This window comes from Calidris pugnax, unplaced genomic scaffold, assembly GCF_001431845.1.
Source record: "Calidris pugnax isolate Ruff unplaced genomic scaffold, ASM143184v1 scaffold60, whole genome shotgun sequence".
NCBI lineage: Eukaryota > Metazoa > Chordata > Aves > Charadriiformes > Scolopacidae > Calidris > Calidris pugnax.
Genome location: NW_015090831.1, coordinates 6,775,918 through 6,792,930, shown reverse-complemented (window position 1 = coordinate 6,792,930; position 17,013 = coordinate 6,775,918). Strand labels below are relative to the sequence as shown.

The window sequence follows — 17,013 nt, the reverse complement described above, 5'->3', positions numbered from 1 at the left end:
AGCTACCAGTTCATCAGCAGCAACTAAAAACCAGAACATCCTGTTGATGTAAATCAGTCCATGGCTGCACAAGCCGCATGACAAGCACTATTGCTGCAGATACCAAGGTCTTCATTAAAGGAAATGTAAAGAAGTGAAGCATGTTGGCAGTAGCGCATACAAAAGTAAGGTCTGAAGCCCAGTTAATGTTAAACTAACGAGCAGACACTTTCTCTTCAGCGCCTGCTCCCACATTCAGCCTGACTCCACCAATCTAACAGCTTTAGCAAAAACACCTCTTTTTGTCCCTGAGAAGGAGCTCCTGTTACAGGAAGTGACGTTCTGACATGGGTGGCTTTGCTGCCAGTGACCAAGGATAGTCAAGATTTAGGTTAATGGTTAACAGAGCAGCTATAACCACACAGAAACTCTTTGACTTCCTCCTACTGGGAGCAGGACCAAAAGCTGCCTTCGTTTGCAGAGGTAGAGGCAAGCGTTGAAAGAGGAGCAGTTTACACCGCAAAGGGCTGGAGAACGGCAGGAAGGAAAATCCAAAAGGAGCAAGAGGTGCCTGCTATAAAAATAGGTAAGACCTAAAACACTTTCCTGCTTGCCTTATTGACCCAGAGGCTGTCGCTAACAAAACCCACAGGTGTGGCTAGTTGAGACGTGTTCGTTATACCTGACTGCTCTCACCTGTGTGTCTTGGTGAGAGAGGAAAAGCAAGAAAGGATCTCTTTGCTGTGAAGTTGAACGTCAGAGAGGGCTGGAAGGCTCTTCCTTCCTCCTCCTCCACTAGGGCTGCTCATGGCAGGACAGACGTCTGCTTCAGACTGTTCTCATCTCATTGACCACAGCCATGTACCAGAGTTTGAGGTGTCTCTTTGGATCAAGATCACTTTGGCTGCAGTATACGTCTGCATGTTTGTGGTGGGCATCCTGGGCAACAGCATCACCATCAAGGCCACCAGGATCCTGCAGAAGAAAGGCTACCTACAGAAGGAGGTCACGGACCACATGGTAAGCCTGGCCTGCTCTGATCTACTGGTCATCCTGCTGGGCATGCCCATGGAGTTCTTCAGTGCCATCTGGAGCCCCTTTTCCACCCCCAATGGCAACATAGCTTGCAAGCTCTACTACTTCCTCTTTGAAGCCTGCAGTTATGCCACTGTGCTGCATGTGGCCACCCTCAGCTTTGAGAGGTACGTGGCTATCTGCCACCCCTTCAAGTTCAAGGCAGTCTCTGGGCCCCGTACAGTGAAGCTGCTCATTGCCTTTGTCTGGGGGACATCTGTCATAGTAGCTCTGCCTCTGCTCTTTGCCATGGGCACGGAATATCCTTTGGAAATTATTGAGGGTTACTCAAGTATGACTACCTGTGTCAAACCTACACCCAGGCACCACCTCCCTCTGCTGAAGCAAAATATGACCATCTGTACCAGCCTCTCCTCCAAGTGGTCTGTCTTTCAGGCCAGCATCTTCAGCGCCTTTGCAGTGTACATCATAGTGCTGGGATCTGTTGCCTTCATGTGCCACAGCATGATGAAAACCCTGATGATCTACAAGGAAGGAACTGTAGCAGTGAAGGGTGGACCAAGACGGCAGGAGCAGTACCTAAGAAAAAGTGAGAGCTCGGAGGGCAAGAGCTCCAGGAGACAGATCACTTTATTCCTGGGTAAGAGCCGCGTCCTCCCCTGCCTCTCCTCCCCTGCCTCTCCTCCCCTGCCCCCTTTCCACATGGGAAGGAAACCCAGAGGTCTCCATAGTATCTTGCCAAGTTCCCCCAAATGGGAGATGTATGATTTGAAACTAGTGTGAAATGAGGGAGAGGGATACTTTTGGTTGTGATGATATATTTTAAGAAACCTGATTTCCTTTCATGTTTTTGACTCACTCTTTTTGTTGTTAGAACATGTGGGAGGGAAGAAGAAGGAAAAAACCCATTTACTGCCTGCTATTTATGTTGTTTGATTATACTGCATGCCTACATGCAGCAATGTGGGTAACAGGGTGTTGCTGCTTGGCCTTTGGGGTAGCAATAGGCAACGGTTGCCTGGATATAAAGCAGCTCTACTTGCAAGTTTTCCCTGTTAAATTACAAACAGGTGTATGTTTATGTAAGGCTCTTGATGGGAGGGAAGACTGTCTTGCAAGATCTGAAGCTTGTCCCTCTCCGAAGGCATGTCCCAGTTAATTCAGGATGTTCCCAGGAGGGTACTTAGCCTTGGCAGTAGTTGCTGTGTTGCATCTGGGCATTAAGAAAGCTGGGCTGGAGAGTTGATTCGGTCTTGCACATTGCTGTTGCCCTCTGATTTTTTTTTCTGTATTTATTTGAAGGCCTATAACCTTGGAATTATGTTTGATTCTGATCTCTCTTGCCACATTTGTCAGACAAAAACTAATCAAGCTGTCATTTCACCAACTTGGAATCTTTCCGGCCTGTGATCCATGTAGTCTCCACGTTTGTTGATGCTCTTAGAGGCACCCTTAATCATGTCCTGGCTGAATTACTGCTGGTTCTTGTTTTGTTGGGTTGCTTAATATGATACTGGATATAATAAATGAACCATCTAGACTATGAATGCACAGTAGACCTAGTATTCTGTGTTGCTTTTAGGTTCTCTGCCTGATATTGCAGAGGGGGAATTGAAACTTGTGGGTCTGACCACTTCTACAGCTTTAAGTACTTTTTTTTTTTTTTTTTAATAAATGAACCATCTAGACTATGAATGCACAGTAGACCTAGTATTCTGTGTTGCTTTTAGGTTCTCTGCCTGATATTGCAGAGGGGGAATTGAAACTTGTGGGTTTGACCCCTTCTACAGCTTTAAGTTCTTTTTTTTTTTTTTTTTATCATTTTCTGCTTCCTCATCTAGTACTGCTTTTATCATGGTTTGTGGCTGGAATGCAAAGCTGCAGAATAAGGAGCCCAGGGTGATCCCAGCTCCTTGTCTGCTACACCTGCATTAGAGTTGGAAACATTTGGTTCCCCATTAGGTTTGGGGAAAGGGTGGATCTGCCCACTGTACCAGCAGGGAGGGTGACAAAGGCTTCAAATGGGAGATGTGACACTCCAGGCTGTACAGAGCTTTTCCTCATGCTCAGTGGGTACACCTAACAAAGAAATTATCTCCTTGTGCAAGGTGTCTGTTAGTCCAGGACAAGAGGCCCTGTATCTGGGTGATTAAAAGGGCTCTCTGTATCCTTACTCCACTGGAAGTACTGATTTCTTGGGTAGAGGCTTGGCAGCTAACACTAAATGCAGCACTTTGCACAATGCAGAGAAAGAGATAAGGCTCTACTCTTTAAGTGCTACTGTGGGATCCTTAGATGTCTGTGGATCTCTCTCCCCTTGTAAATTATCATCCACAGCTCCATTAAAGCCCAGTCTAAGATCCAAATCCTGTAGTAAGTTCTAGCTAGGTTGAGAAATGAAGGTAAATTGCTGCGGCTTTTCTTCCCCTCCTTGATTATTGCTTCTGCTTGGTGATGGTCCAGTGTGGAATAGAGCAGATCTAGTGCTGTTGCAGAAGTGTTAAAAAAGCTAAAAGAAAGCAATTGGTTTGTCCTTTATCTTAAGAGAATTTGCCACCAATATCTGAAGATTCCTCTGTGCTTTCAGCTTTCTGGAGCCAGGAGATACTTCTGTGAATTCCCCAAAATGACTTTAGTGGCAAGACTCTTAATGTGGGTCTTGCTAATTTACTTGTGTTGGGAAATAAATTAATAAACTGAGGAGGAAGAAACTGTGGCCTGCATCCCTAAGAACAATGCAAAGCAATTTAATTTGGAGATTTCATAAGAGTGATGCTTTAGGGCAGTTTTAACCCAGAAGAAATGAACATATAAATTGTTTACAAATCGCTGAATTTAAATATAATGATTTAGAAGTCCTCTTTGTTTTTCATTTAACAGATGGGTCAAATTAAAAGACATACTTGTGCATTCCCAACATATTTCACTTTTAATGTGAAATGTAAATGACAGCACGATGTCTTTGAACATCTAACAGCAATAAAAACAATTTAGCATTTTCTTCTAGTTGTTAAAAGTGATAAGTTCTATAAAACAGACATTAAATTCATAAATCTCCTGACGATGAGAAAAAGCAAAGTTGAAGGAGACACAAGAAGGAACTGATGCTTTTTTTAGTGTCACGTTATTGTGTGGTACTTGGGAAAATTTACAAAAATGAATTGTAAATATTGAAAGTGAAAGTGTACTTGCTGTAGGTAGTATCAACACTTTCAGGATGGGGTCCAGGTGGGGTGACACCACTGCTGTGATGGAGGAGAAGGTGACAAGGGGCCAAGTGAGGAGAGCAGCAGCATGCTGGGCAGGCAGAGCTCACGTGGGAAAGAGCTGTTGTCCGAGGAAGTTGGCTGTAAGGTTCAAATCTTTCTGCTTATAGCCCAGATGGTTCTGTTGGGGATTTGAAGTCCTTGATGTAGAGATGTCAGTTTCTACTGTTTCTGTTTACTTTGCTACTCTCATGGTGGAGGGACTGCCCCAAAAGCTGCAATAACTACTCTATGCCTGGTATTGGAGAGGGTATACTTCCAGGGGCTGTTCGGCTCAAATGTTGGTAATTTGACTCAGTATTTTGGAGAAAATAAATTCTGTTTTTACAAAGTTGGCTGTGCAGTGCTGTGCCTTATAACTTCCTTCCCAGTGTTGCTGTTGGCTTCATGAGAAACATGAGGCACATGTAAGTGTTTAATGCTCCTGCTCCTGAAATAATGCATTTTGTGCTTTTGGATGGACTGGGGCATACATCCCAAATCTCTGTGTGTGTGATTTCTTTAGTTATTTTCTGAGTCACGTGGGAAAACTCTGCTGCCTCCAGGGGAGTATGAGCCTCCATCTGTATAAGCAGCGTAGATCAGGCCAGTTGACAATGTGTGGGTTACCTACATTTGTTGTTATTAAAACAGCTTTGTTCATGTTGGGACTGCAGATCTTCTAGTGAAGGGCTACAGGGGTCTGGATGAGTGTGGCCTGTCACAAATAGCAGGGAAAATATAGCTGAACTTAATCTTTTGAGTGGTTCATGGCAGCATTTGTTAATAAAAGTTTCTCCGCTCCCAGCAGCGGCAACTGGATAGCTATAGTGCTTATGAAAATACTTGGCCAATGGCACTTTGATGAAACACCACAGTATTTAAAACCTCCTAATACTTGGCCTACCCTGACAGGGATTGCTTCAGTCTTTGTGACTACTCAGTCTTGTCTTTGTCCTGTGGTCACAAAGGCCATGGCAGTGATCAGAGGGCTACCTATATTGTCACAAGGTGCTGCTGGGGACCTCTTGCTGCTCAAACACCTGAGCTCAGGTCCCTGCCACTGTAGTAGTGAGGTGTTAGGAAGGGATGAGCTTGGAGACTTACATGTATTATAACTGGGTTAGAGCAAACAAAGAAGGAGAATGTAATGGAAGGATCCTGTAGAAGAGAAATCCAGCTAGTGCAGTAATTATAACTGTTAAAAAAAGAAGGCACTTTCATAGCTATAACTATGCAAGTTAAAAATCTTTAGGAAATGTTAACAGGTGGCCTGCTCACTAGGAAAGGGAAGTGGTATGGGACAAGCTACCATGCAAGCTGTTGGTGGGGTAGGCTTTGCCATCAGTGGCTACTTCCCAGCAGTGCCCACTCATGGGCCATGGCTACGTTCTTTTTAATCTGGTCAATAATATAAAGCCACACTTATACCAAAGCAGCTGTACGGTTTGTTATCAGACTTGATCTGACTGACCTGAACACATACTCTACAATGAAGTGAGTTTTGACTATCCCAGATGAAAAATTTATTGTTTCTAAAGCTTCTGTAATATTTCCCTTGGCAGCTTCACTTCTGTGCTTCTGCTAAAAGCCTTAATTATTTTGTATGAAGCAATCTCAAACCTACCACAGTAAACATGGTGAAATAAAAAAGTCCTTTAGTGTTGCTACATCCTCTGCTTTTCTTTGTATGCACTTCCAGTGTGCCCCTTGGAGCAGTACTCTTCGTGTGCACAGCAGAGGGGTCCCACTGCATGTGGCTGCTAGGCACTGTTGATGATTTGACATTTGCCAGCTGGCATCCAGGCAGAGCTTTTCTGTCTGCTGACTGTGATGAGAAGTCCATACTGAAGTCTTCATTCCAGAAGAGAGAAATATCAAAGTAAACTGGCTGCTATGGAGGTGTTCAGGTAGATATGTTAAAGCACTGGTGTAGCTGCAATGGGTGACAAGAGCCAGAGATGCAGCTGGACCTACCTAACTGGAGACCCTGGTGCTACCGGGCTGACTCCACCAACTCCCGCAAGCCAAGCAGGGCAGATAATTCTCTCCATTGTCTCCTTCCCGTCTGAAATGCAGCTTTTTTGCTTTGGGACCTTCTGCTATAAGACAAATTTCACCTACATGCCTGGACAGCAAATATTGGACAGTTTCTTTAATGAGCAGGGAAGGTAATTGCTTATCATAGTCTATAGCAGTGCCTCCATTCGAGAAAGGCAGTGTGGTGGTGGGTCTTTCAAAATGTTTTCTTTGGTCTAATGCTTAAGTATGTAAAATATACTGACTGTCAACCTGCAGATGGTAGCAGTGGTGGTTTTGTGTGGTATGGTACAGGTAGATTCAGGTCTAGCCTGCTTTATAGAGCAATATGGTAAGTTTGTGGGAAGTGCTGTAGAAAGAAAGAGAGTCCCTGTCTCTAAAGCCAAATAAAATGGGCAAAAGGGAAAGGCTGGAAAAGCTAGAAAGAGGTTCAGTGACCTGGCCCAAGGCTGCAAATGCTATGGAGAGTCACAAAGGCATCTGCTAAATCTTGTACTACTCCTCTGTCTGCTGGGCTGCCTGGCCTCTCTCCCACCACCGCTTTGGTGATGACTGTTTAAACAATGCCAGGCTGTTCTATAACAATACCAACCCCACTGTAAGCACTATGAATTCAGCTGTACCTAGCCATAAGCTATAGCTAGATAAAACTTTGAGTCAGAAATGGAAAGACCTCTTAGAACATAAGCTGGAGCACTGGTTTTTTTCCCCCATATACTCGTGCTGGCAAGTTAATGTTTTGCTCAGAATAAAGGTATTGTATGTAGAAATAGACTTTCCAAAGATCACTAAGGTAATAGGTTTCATAAGGCACTTGGCAAATGGGTTTTCAGGAGGCAGATTACTTCAAGTAGTTGTGAAAAATATGTGGTTGTCATCTTGAGATGACTCAGGCACAGTATAACTTGACAATGGTAGAACTTTTGTTACAGGAAAATTAGATGCTTCTTCATAGGCTGGAAATTGGCTGGGTTTTTCCTTACCGAAAAAGGTAAAGCTTGGAGATAGAACAAAGATTGGAAGAATAACCTAATTGATTAGATTCCAGAGCACAGCTTCAGCCCATGTTCTTTAAATTCGGCTTCATTGACTCCTCTTGGTTCATTTCTCTCATCATTGCACTCAGCAGCCTTTCTTCAGAGACTTTGTTGGAGAGATGCCTGAAGATAAATACATTGTAGACTAGATATGATTTTCATCTCTCTGTTTTATATGGTGTTTCCATCCATATATTTCCCTGGGCAGTGCTTTGCACAAGACAAGTAGGAGACTGAATGCACTAAAATGTGTAGCAGGGGCTGAGGAACTTGAAACACTTATACCAACAGATCAGGGTCTGGCCATTCAGCTGAATGGGACACCCACCCTCTGTCATGAGTAAGATTCTTCTTTTAGGTGCTGCTTTTTGGAAAAGAGATAAAAGAAAAGGATTTACCTACTGGTGTTCAGTAAAATTTGTTTTCCTCTTCTCTGCAAAAGTATTAACCTGGTGTCAACAGCAAAACCAATCAATACTACTGAATAGCACAAAACCAACGCTCATCTAGTCAACAGATGACAATGGAAAGGCCGCATTCATGGATCGTGGCTTCTCAGGGTAACTGTGTACAACCAACCTCCTCCAAAGAGCTGCGGGACTTAAAAAAAATAATACATAGCGACAGTAAAATAGACTCAAGGCAAACTTCCAAAATCCAGATATCTGTATGTTCAGTTTTCCCACACTGTAATTTAAAAATGAACATAAGTAGAAACCAGCATAATTTTTCTCCCTATTGTACAGAAAGCAATTTGTCTACTGCTGCTTTTAACTGGACCCGTGTAATAGAAGATTGTGCTTTTGGCTTATGTAGACAGTCTTCCTTTCCTCCTACACTGAGGGATGGCAAAATGGTATGGAGAGAAAAGGAATGGAAGAATAGGGACTAATTGAGGCCAGCACCCCCGGGGTATTTAAGACTTTTGTAGTTTTAATGGAAAAATCAATGTGTGATTACACTTTGCATTAGAGTACTTAAAAATTGCTTCAACATGAAAAGTCGGCAGCTTTAAAAACAACCTAACCCTGCAAATAATTTAGTCGGATAACCAATTTCACCAGTAGTATAAGCCACATAATTCTCCATATGTGATATGCTGGCAGATATGGTCCCTATGGACACATGACTACTATCTTCGCTTGTGTGCACGAGAAGCCCATGGGGATAATGAGTGCTTTACTGGTGCTTAGTGAAAATCGCAGCCACGGTTCTTTCTTTCAGCCAACCCCTACAGGGAAACTGGTATTTCACCTGGTCTAATATTGAGCTATAGGTGTTGGTGCTCTGTTTCAGCCTAGCTCATCCTGTGGTGCAGTATCTTTCCACTTCTTTATGCTCTGCCATCTGTGTTGTCCAGAGACTAAGTGTACAGCTGAGATTTCTTAAGTATTTCTGCCTTATGCTTGCTTCTGCCCGAAGTGTTTAAGCCTCATTAAAGACTGTTACCAGTGTTGGCCTTAAACTTAGCAGTATTAATCTCTCTCTCTCTTACAAGCTGTAGATAATAAACCCATCAGGCCTTGGTTCTTCTGGCACCCCAAGGTATAAGCTAAGAGAAGGAAGGAGGGAAATGCAGACAAGATCCCTTGCTATGGCAGTGGGAACCAAGAAACAGGCAGGGGGCTGCTGCCTTTGGGGAGCTGAGATCTGGCTGTGTCATCTCAGCTTCCAAAAAACACATTCTGTATCATGGCAAACCTTCTCTAGGCCATGTTTCTTACAAGTAGAAGCCTTGGATACCGTATCTTTCTTCAAAGAGTGGGTAAGAAAGCAGGAAGATTTATTTCCATCAGAGTGGAGAAATACAGATGTTGCTCCAGGTATGAAATGAATTAATGAATTAGTCCTCAAATAGAATGCAGCAGCCGTATATTAAGTAACCCTGTCCCATCAATTTTGGTCTACTGCCCTCATTCTTTGGTCAAGGGACTATTAAGCATTAATTTTCCAATTTCTTTCTGTTTTCTTGCCATCTCTTCTGAGCCAGACATGATCTCAAATGTAGATTGTGCTTACAACTCCCCAGTTTCAGTAGATAGGACTCATTTGTGGCAAGTTCACAGATGATTTATTGAAGTCTTCACCTGTGAAAACTAAATGCATATCTATTCCTCTATTGTTTCATATTCCAATTATACTACATCTCACAAAATTAAATCTTTTGTTTTCCTAGCTGGTGTTAAGACCATTATCTTTAAACAATGATTGCTAGCCTGTGAATTGTAATGGAAGAGAGCTTTAATATCTGAGCATTTATTAGTCATGCGAAGCTTTCAATTTTATCCTACATAACTTCTTGGGTTCCTAAAGGCAACGTTTGTGTTAGAAACTGAGAACCAACCAACTGCCAACCATTAGGTTAAAAATTATTTTTTCCCCTTCCATTATTGCAAATGAGCTCCTAAATCTAAAATTTTACTGGAGAGGTAGTACAGTTGAAAAACTAGCAAGAAGGAATTTTAAAATTATTTTTTCCACTGAAAATAAACAGTTAAGATTTTAACTTACATTTGGCACAGTGTGTCGTAGCACTTTTTTTAGGTGTTTTTGAGGGCATTATAAGCATGTTTTTGCTGCTAGATGCCACCTTTAAGTAAGAAAGCAGTTATCCTTTTGATCTCTGTTCTGGAAGCATGAGTAATATCAAGGTCAAAATATTATGGATTAAATGAGTCTGCCAGGAACCTCTTAATCGTATGAATAGTGACTTACAAGGAAAGGTGAAATGGAGAAAGGGGTCTGGTATTGTTACGAGCTAATTTTTCCTTGTTTCCCCCGAAGCTGTTTTTAGGCCTCTGGTTCTTGCATTTAATTCTCTCTTAAAAGCATTTATTATGTTTGTTCTTATAATTTTTTAAAAGAAGATATTTAAGTTGAAGGGTTGACTTATGGGGTTAGAGTGGGGGATCTCTGACAGCAAGTGTATGTTTGTTACAGAAGCATGTAGAGAGAGTTCTGTGAGCCCTCAAAAACCACTCGACATCCACCTGCAAACAGGTGCACATAGAATCATATGGGGTTGGAAGGGACCTCTGGAGATCATCTAGTCCAACCCCCCCACCAGAGCGGGTCTACCTACAGCAGGTTGCACAGGAACTTGTCCAGGTGGGTTTTGAATGTTTCCAAACAAGGAGACTCCACCACCGCTCTGGGCAAAGTAAAAAAAAAAAAATTAAAAAAAATAAATTAATAATTACCAGGAAACTAAACTTTACTCATGAGTATAAAGAAACCCAGACACAGAGGTGCATTAGAGAAGATCACATTGCTTAGCTATCCATCCTTATCCTCACTCAGCGTAAATGGCTTTCTTTTCTCATGTTTTATTAGGTAGCATCAGCCCACATATTCAAGAAGCTGTTTTGCTCCAGTCTCTAGTTGAACCCTGTAAAAAAGCTCAGATACAGACCCTGTCAGTGTTTTTTAAATATTTTGTCCCTGTTTATATGAACTTCTGCAAATCCACCTTGCTTTGCTCCTCCATATAATATTGCCAGTTTGCTTTTTGTTGAATGCAACGAATTGTCTTATAGAGCTAAAGGAGGGGCCGCCTCGTGCTCCACCATTCGTTTGTGTGGTGTGTCTACTAGCAAGGTGCTGCTGAAGGTGATTTTGATTTGAAGAAATATTAGAAGACTGTCCTGCCTGCTCCTTCCTAGAAAAATCCCTGGAGTTCAGAATATATTTACCTCTTCTATTAAATTCCAATAAATATAATTATTCTAGCACTTTTTACATAAAATGTGAAACTTAAGTAGTGGTACTTGTGGAGGCTGCATGTAAAAGTGGGCTCCAAAAGAGGTTAAGTGTAACCTTGAAGGATAGTGCTGTCAAGAACAAGATACAATCTCCGCTTTAGAAAGTCCTGATATTGCTCAGTGCCAAAAACTCGTTGTGAATCGTACAGGAAAATCACTCTGTGCTTGTTCCTTCTCCCACAGATCTCTATGTGGGATCATCATAGAAAGAAATGAATGGGCAGATGAGTCCTAGGTCTGTCCCAGTATGTCTGTCTTAATCTGAAACTTTCTGTATATCCCAAAACAGGCAAGTCATCAGAGTCTGCCTTCAGTCAGATGCAGGAACACGAGCTTTTAAGGATGGCAGAACAAAAAGCTTGATTGAACAAGAAAAAATCAATTAGAATGTTCTCCCTCAAATTTTGGTTATATTTTTCCTACACCCCTCTGCCCCTCAAACACAAACTTTTCAAGAGAAAAAATTATTCATTACTGTGTGTGTTTTTTATTTTTGTGTGTGTATCGAAATGTGTCTTGTTTGATCAGCTCCAGTATTTGTTGATTTTTTTTTTTTCCATCCTGTTCCTCACATTCTGTTGCTCCAATAAAGACAGCTTTTGAGCACCCCGATTTTGAAAATAAAACTGAACTTAAATTTGTCCCTTAAAGGTATTAAGAACAAGGTCCTCAGCGACTGAGTAATGCTTAAGGATACCTATAGAAAAGAAGTTCTTGAAAGTGCTATGACTGCGCCAGCAAACAGAATTAAACTTTTAAGGTAACTAAAGATTGCAGTACCTTGGCAATAAGGTACAGAGAGATTCAAACAGTCTTTATTGTGGACGTGACTTTAACGTGTCAGCTTTTTAACCATTAGATAAGAACTAACATGAAGGACAAACAGAAGTCAAAAGCAAGCATGCTGCTCAAGTACGCCCTTGCCCTTCAGACAGTGAAATTGCTAAAAGCCTTCCGATTTTCTGTAGCAAGTTTATTCAACAGATCTTTCTGATCGGTTGTCAGAAATGCAGGTCTAAAATAGATGGAACGGGTTGTATCACAGGTGCTCAAAGGATTACATTTAAGTGATTTTTTTTTTTTTCATCTTGAAAACCGAAATACCAAAATTCTAGCGGTAGTAATGATGACATCAACTTCTGTCAAAATGTGTAAAAGCATCTATTGATATTTCCAGATGTACACACACCTTTGAAAATCTTGGACAATGATTCTACGGGGGTAACTCAGCTACTGCAATATAATAGGTTAAAATATATCTTTTTTTTTTTTTTTTTTTAAAACTAAAACTTGGGAAAAAATTCAATGTGTAACTACCCATGTTGAGGTTGGAGAAAAGGGCTACTAAGATGACCAGAGAATGGGGGGACAAACGTATAACAGAAGCTATAATGAGGTTGTATTGTTTAATTTGGCAAAATGAAGAATATGGCTGGCTTTGAGTTGTCTGTAAGTACATCGGGGCAGTGGGTACTGAGGAACGAGGAAGATATGCAGAGTGACTCCAGGTGCAGTCAATCTGATCCCATTGTGCAATGAGTTAAGCGTAGCAGTTGTGATGTGCATCTTTAGAATCTGCCCAGGGAGCTCTGCCTGTTTAAGTTAGGCCTTACATCAAGGAGTTTGAGTTGCCTTTGTTTCATATGTAGGGCCAAGGACCTTCCCTTTGGCATGCACAATCCTTTTCTGCTTAGAGACTTGAGTCTGAAAGTTGTAGTACCCTTGATTAACTCTGAATTTATACAGCTTTAAATCCATGCTGAGTGTGGATTCACTAAATTAGTCTATTAAAAAAACCTGGCAATAGAAGAGCAAAAAGAGGGAGTTCTGAAACTGCTGTCTGCTGGTCTGGTGGGTATGAAGGGCCATCCATCACCAATCAGTTGGAGCAGTTTCTGAGCAAAGCCAGAGCAGATCTGATCTCTGTGCCTGTGGAGGTTTGTGAATGTATACCTCTTCTCTCTTTCAGTGCTTCTCTTTTACTCTTTCTTAAAAGATTTTCCTCACCTGGTGTACTTGGAGACAGTTCATTGTTAAAAGTTAATGTCTGGAGACTGAAATTTTCCATTGTCTTGATTCCCTTCCCTTTTCCTATTCCCGCTCATATATGCGTCTATTGAATTCTAAAAAGCTTTTTGATAGCGACTTGAAATTCAAATGTCCCCTTTCTATTTGTCTTCTGGTCCAAGCCAAGGTTTAAATGCATTCTTTTCTATTATAAAGAGTGTATTGACAATTTAGGAAACATTGTCCTGCAGTGCAAACTCTCTAATATTACAAAATATTGCCATGTTCTCTGTGTTGACCTAAATGATGGAGTTGGCACAAGAACTAATAGTCTATAGGGGCCATGAATGAGTACAGACAGAAATGAGAAAACTTCTAATAATGAGAAGGACATGTTCATAGACAGCCTTCCAAATGGAGAGCTGCACCAAATTAGCTCAGTTTCTGGATTAGAGAATGTGATCGTTTCTTGAAGTCCATGATGTAGTTGCCTGTGCTGGGAGTGGAGGCGTGTCGTGGTCATAAATCCCAGATTTCCACTGGGTTGGAAGGAAGAGGTTATGTTTATTGTTCCTTGGTGTGGCACTGTGTGACTCTGTGTCCTTCTTAGGGAGAGTGCTGAACTTGTAAGAAAGGTCCAGCAAGCTTACCCAAGTTGAACATTTTTGTAGCAAATAACTGTTGCCAGAAGGAGGCTTTCTGAAAGCTGGCCTGGGACCACACAGCTTGGTGCTCACACAGGTCTCTGTCCGCAAGTGAAGGATCCGTTTCCTGCATGTTTTGGACTCTAAATCAAGGGCAAGATACCACTTGTGCTGCTCCTCTTCTTGCTGCAGCAGACCCACTCTGCCAGCCTGCCTTGATACCCTCCTTCACAACCTACGTGGCCGTCAGTCTCCCTGTGCCCAATGGCTGGCATTCAGAAGCCTGCCTCTGAGTCCCTGTCTCCAAGAAAGAATTGCTTTAACCTTATCAAATGGAAGTGAAATTTAAAATGATTTAAAGTTTATTTGCTGACAGGCAGGAATGTTGTCTAAATTGACTGTCACAGCTCGAGCGCAGTGCTGTAAGACCAAATCATAACCTCTTGGTGGCCTTCAAGGAAACAATGTTAAGTTTGGGGAGTGGAGATATTATTTTGGCCTCCCCCTGGATGTACGGAAAGCATTCTCATTTTGAAGTTTTATACAATGAAGTTATATTTGATATTTGCATAATTCAAATAGATGAAATCCTCAAACAGGCACAGCAGACTTGATTTCATTAACTTGGGATGCAGCCATTCCCATCTCTCATGCAAATGGCAAATACCTTTCCTGTAAGTATACTTTAAAGATTCATTTCTTTCTCTAATCAAGTGGTGAAATCCTACCCATGGGAACCAGAATTGATTTCTTTTCCCTTCAGACTGAATAGCATAGACCTTATTTGGGTTAACTTCTGTCACAAAATGTAAGGTTAACCCTTCTGTGTGCTGCAAATCAGCTAAACGTCTTCCTGTTTGCTGCTCCAACACACTGAAAATGTACCTGGTGCAGTCGTCCTGCAAATGTAGCTGTCAGCTCAGGGAAGCTCTGCCGATTGTCAACAAGGATCTATTTCCACTGAAACCCTGACCTTGAAAGCTAGTTTTTAAATTTCCTTCTGGGCCTTGAACGCTGTAATTGATTATGGTTGTTTTGGGTTTAGTCTTTAACAATCAAGGTGAAGAATTGCTCCCAAATTTGTTAAGATGTCAGGAGGAAGGCAGCTTCCCCACACCCCGTGGACCTCGAGGAGCCACAATAGACTCTTGAAAGACTTCCACAAAGCACTGATGTTTCTGGTTGGAAACGGAAATTGGACAGAAATGTTCTTCTCTTGGAGCTGGCACCTGTGCCTTGCTCTCTAGGAGGCACCTCTTGGGTCATAAGAGAGCTCCACTGCATTTATGCAATTTAACAGGCGTCAGTGGAGAATTGAAGGTATCTGATGTAGTCAAGTAGTCTTTGGGATAGTCTCTCGTGCTATGTAGTCTGAGCCCCTGGATGGACTCCTGTCCACAGCAGTGCTTAGGTGAATTTCCCCCTCTCCTTACTACTGAATTGTCTGCATATCTATGTATGCTATTTTCTGGTTCACCTTCTTGTAATAGAGTTCTGCATTTATTTTCTGTCTTTCAGATGTATCACTTTTCACTTCAATTGCCTTATATTAGTTGAAACTGATAGCCTGACCCCTTGGCCACCGTGCTGCTCTGAAACATTTCCCAGTGCTTTCATCGAAAGCTGGATAATCTGGTACATTCTAATGAAGAGCTGCTGTGGGGAAAAAAAAAAAAGGGAGAAAAAAAGTATTTTTCTTGCTAATTTGGGATGCTTTTGGGATGCTTAGTTTTCTGGTTCTCTTTGTCTTAGAACACAAAGTAGTCATTGGGGAGGGTTTTTTTCTCTGCACGGAAAGTGAATTTATGGTGTGCTCTCTGCCTCTCCTGCGTACTAGCCAGCCCTATAGAAGAAAGAATAGGAGGTCAGCTGCATTGAACAGCTCAAGCAAAGATGTACTGGCTTTTCCTTTTTTATTAAAGGAAGATTTTACTCACTGGTACTAATTAGTAAACCCTCCCTTAAGTGTATACACATTGGGATATTTGACCTCTAAAATCCCTAGTGTGGGGATGCACACTGGGTAGCAAGCACTGAGCTTGCTCTGCTGTTTTGGTTCCTGCATCAGGTGTCAGCTGCCTTTCACAAATGAGTTTTAAAGTTCAGCACTGTGGTTCCCGAGAGCTTTTGATCAGTCTGGCTTTACCGCTTCATTTAGTTAAACCCTGCATCGCCTCTTCAAACCTCTGAGTTGCCTGCGCTGCTGGGGCATGCAAGGCCCAATACCTGGTACCAGCTCAAACAAAGGAAGCAGCAGACTGAGATGCCCCCTGTCCCTGCTTTTCTGGGGGTCTGAGAGACACCAAAAAATGTCAGTTTTCACACCAGGAAATGCTGATACGGTCTGTATACACACACAGGCATTTGTGTATGTGTATATACACATACATATATAAATATATTGACTCATAAGGAGTAGCTGTTCTCGCCAAACCATTTGTCGTATCTCAAGGCATGTTCCTAACGCTGAGCAGCTTCCTCACACTTTGGAGTTAAAGCAGCCCAGAGCCCTCTCGGTTGGCAACGTTGCATTTTACAAGAAAAGCAGCCTGAAATAACAGGGCCTGAAATGATCGCTTCATCTTCGTGTATTAGGAAATTTTAGAGGTTTCTTTTCAGTTTTGGGGTGGGTTTTTGGTTTGTTTGGCTTGTTTGTTTTAGTCTTTAAGCAGACTCAGGTCAGGGGGCCCCAGCTCCCATCCTGAGCAGCCACATTTTGGAAAAAGCCTCATTTAGCAAAAGCCCCAAGAGCCTAGAGGATGAGGCAAATGCCATGGTTGTCAGGGTGCACTGGAGATCGTTGCACTAAATTCAGTAGGAGCTAGAAGCTTTTCAGACTTTTGGTGGCAAAAAATTTGTTGACTGAATTCTACTTTCAAGTCATTTCAGGTCAGGAATAATTGCCATCTTTACATCACCATTTTCAGATTCTTTATCCTTTGAAACAACATTGAGAAAGTTAGTGTCCCTAAGGTTCAAATATTCTTTATTTAATTTTCCTACTATTTTAATATATCAATGGTTCTGATCATTTTTGGTCAATATGATTTTGAGGAGAAAATTCTGAGGCGTAAAATATCTGTTTAAAGTGAAACATCATGCTTTTGATCCAAGGACTGATGTTCTATAGGAGGAATAGAAACAAAAATCTCATGATAACCCCTCTGCTTTCCTAAAATAGAAAACCTGCCTAGTTAATGAATATAAATGAATGTACATTCACTTCCTTTTTTTGAGGTTACTAAAGCTGATTAACATTAGGTAC

At 41.8% G+C, this 17,013-nt stretch overlaps 1 protein-coding gene across 1 annotated transcript; it reads left to right on the top strand.

The window, feature by feature from the left end:
- The first annotated feature begins 405 nt into the window (after window positions 1–405).
- Window positions 406–1,797, top strand: GPR39 (G protein-coupled receptor 39). The gene is made up of 2 exons (XM_014941135.1): window positions 406–565; window positions 837–1,797. Exon 2 carries the CDS (start codon window positions 901–903, stop codon window positions 1,795–1,797), a length of 897 nt encoding a protein of 298 aa, XP_014796621.1. The 5' UTR covers window positions 406–565; window positions 837–900.
- Window positions 1,798–17,013: the final 15,216 nt, after the last annotated feature.

Excerpts from the sequence above, each read along its gene's own strand:
- GPR39 (XM_014941135.1), top strand. The coding sequence starts at position 901 with ATGTTTGTGGTGGGCATCCTGGGCAACAGCATCACCATCAAGGCCACC.